The sequence below is a fragment of the Opisthorchis viverrini genome (genome assembly GCF_000715545.1).
Source record: "Opisthorchis viverrini unplaced genomic scaffold opera_v5_252, whole genome shotgun sequence".
NCBI classification, from domain to species: Eukaryota; Metazoa; Platyhelminthes; class Trematoda; order Opisthorchiida; family Opisthorchiidae; genus Opisthorchis; species Opisthorchis viverrini.
The window spans coordinates 58,034-60,033 of record NW_008751910.1 but is presented as its reverse complement, the minus strand read 5'-3'; the positions used below and the strand labels follow the sequence as shown (position 1 = coordinate 60,033).

The 2,000-nt window shown below is 43.4% G+C and overlaps 2 protein-coding genes across 2 annotated transcripts in view; one reads left to right on the top strand and one right to left on the bottom strand.

The window, feature by feature from the left end:
- Nucleotides 1–2,000, top strand: part of T265_09061 (hypothetical protein) — a gene marked incomplete at both ends in the record, with an annotated part of 85,204 nt that overhangs the window by 68,253 nt on the left and 14,951 nt on the right. The gene's annotated exons all lie outside the window — the stretch shown is intronic.
- T265_14747 (hypothetical protein) overlaps nucleotides 922–2,000 on the bottom strand; it is a gene marked incomplete at both ends in the record, with an annotated part of 12,870 nt that continues 11,791 nt past the window's right edge. The window contains one exon of the mRNA XM_009175058.1: nucleotides 922–1,101. Within this exon, the coding sequence (XP_009173322.1) occupies nucleotides 991–1,101 (111 nt within the window). The remainder of the gene's footprint in view (nucleotides 1,102–2,000) is intronic.

Here is a 2,000-nt window from a genome sequence, read left to right as displayed (position 1 = left end):
GGGGGGGGGGGACTACGCAGTGAGGGCGATAGCTTTGATGCATGAGGGCCACCGACTGCGTGATTGAGTCATGTGCGCCTATGTTGGTAACCATTAGTGAGTTAAGTCTCGGAGTCCCTATTCATGGAGAGGGCAGATGTCGACCCAGCTCAATTTGCTGGTTAGTGTTTTCATACCTTGTTGCCATGCCATAGATTTTTCGCTTCTCGGCACAGGGGTGAGCGAAGGGCTCTGCGAGGCAGACGGTTCTCTGGCATACGGAGTACATGCAATAACCATAGTAAATTACGAAACATCCATCGTAGGGGTTTTCCCATTCCCAAAGTCATCTGGCCTACGTCAGCATTGTTATACGATGTTCCCATCAAATCCGGCCAACGCTTCAGAGACACTGAAGCATCGGTCAAGCAATGATAGCTTTCGTATGTCCTCTGTACTTAGAAGCCATGTTTCTGATCCACGAAGCAGTATGGATCGCACCGAGACATTGTATACTTTGTCCTTGACAAACTGGTCTGTGTACTCAGATGGGTATGCGTGTCTATTCGGTTATGAATTTTTACAGCCAAAAAGACACCTCAAGGACATAAACTTCTCCAGTGTAGGACGGTAGCAATGTTCATGCTACATAGTACGAATAGGTCATCATCATCGACAGCATGACATCAGCGTTCAACACCAATGCTTCACTGCCGTAGTAGAAACCGCAATTCTTACAAACTCATACTTCTAAACCTAATTTGGGTCTTTATGTAGTAAAGCTCAACAGAATAGTGACAGTCTGATTGCAACTATTTTTCCCACCATGGGGTGGTCGAAGTGGAAAATGACGCGTTCCAGCACCATCACTCTGTGCAAGAAATAGCTAACTTATCCATTTCCGGTAATGGAACATAACTGTCCCGAGACAATTGTGGTGAGAGCTTGTCAAAAATATGTATTTCTACAGCTCAAGTAAGTAAGCGCACGTTCATCTGTGAATTACGGATATCAGGAGACACCGGGCACTAGTTCGGCAGGACGGACAATCACTTGCTTTTTTGAAAAACCACCATCCGATTCGACGATCAGATAACGATATTCAAAATCTTTGGCGTCATTCTAAAACGGACGAAAGACGAGATAAGTCGAGCAAAAATACAGTATTATAAAGATTGCAACAAGATTACGATCGCACGAACTAAGAAGCATTCCAATGCATACATCACAGAATCACGTAGTTGAAAACACACACTGAAATATTTAGATAGGTAAGGGACGCGGGGCATACCAGTAAAATGAAACGGAGCCAACAGCTCGAAGAGAATAAATAACGGGAACAGTGTTAGTCAGGAACTCCAGCTTTTTGTCTCCACCAGGTGGGTAGGAGACATTCAAAAGTCAAACGTATCGACAGGATCTACTCAGTTCGGAATAAACAAACACAGATCGAATAGCAAGTGGACTGCACACGAATGCCAATAGATTAGTATACGGTGACCAGACTATAATCGAGGAAGGGTTTATATGAATGCATGAGGTCGCATATGCAAATGTTTAGACAGTTCTCAGTGAGTGCAGTGCTGATCTCGAACCTGAACTAAGGAACTACTCTCGTATGACTCTTCCTACGCATAAATTGGTGCTCAACTAGGAAATGGGGTTGATGGAAAGCCAGAATTTTGCCTACCCGATAATCTTCAATAAAATTGAAAACCGGCGCTGGGCTACCGATAAGTTTTGATCAGCCTTATGAGTAGTGTCACAGGTTTTTCTCGTTGCGACGTCAGAGAGGAAAAACTCCACTTTAAAATGAGACGGATTTGTGACTGGAAATCTAGACAACNACCGATAAGTATCAGCCTTATGAGTAGTGTGTCACAGGTTTTTCTCGTTGCGACGTCAGAGAGGAAAAACTCCACTTTAAAATGAGACGGACGGATGACTGGAAATCTAGACAACGGCGATGAAACAGAATATGAAACTCTCTCTGATATATATATATATATATATATATATAT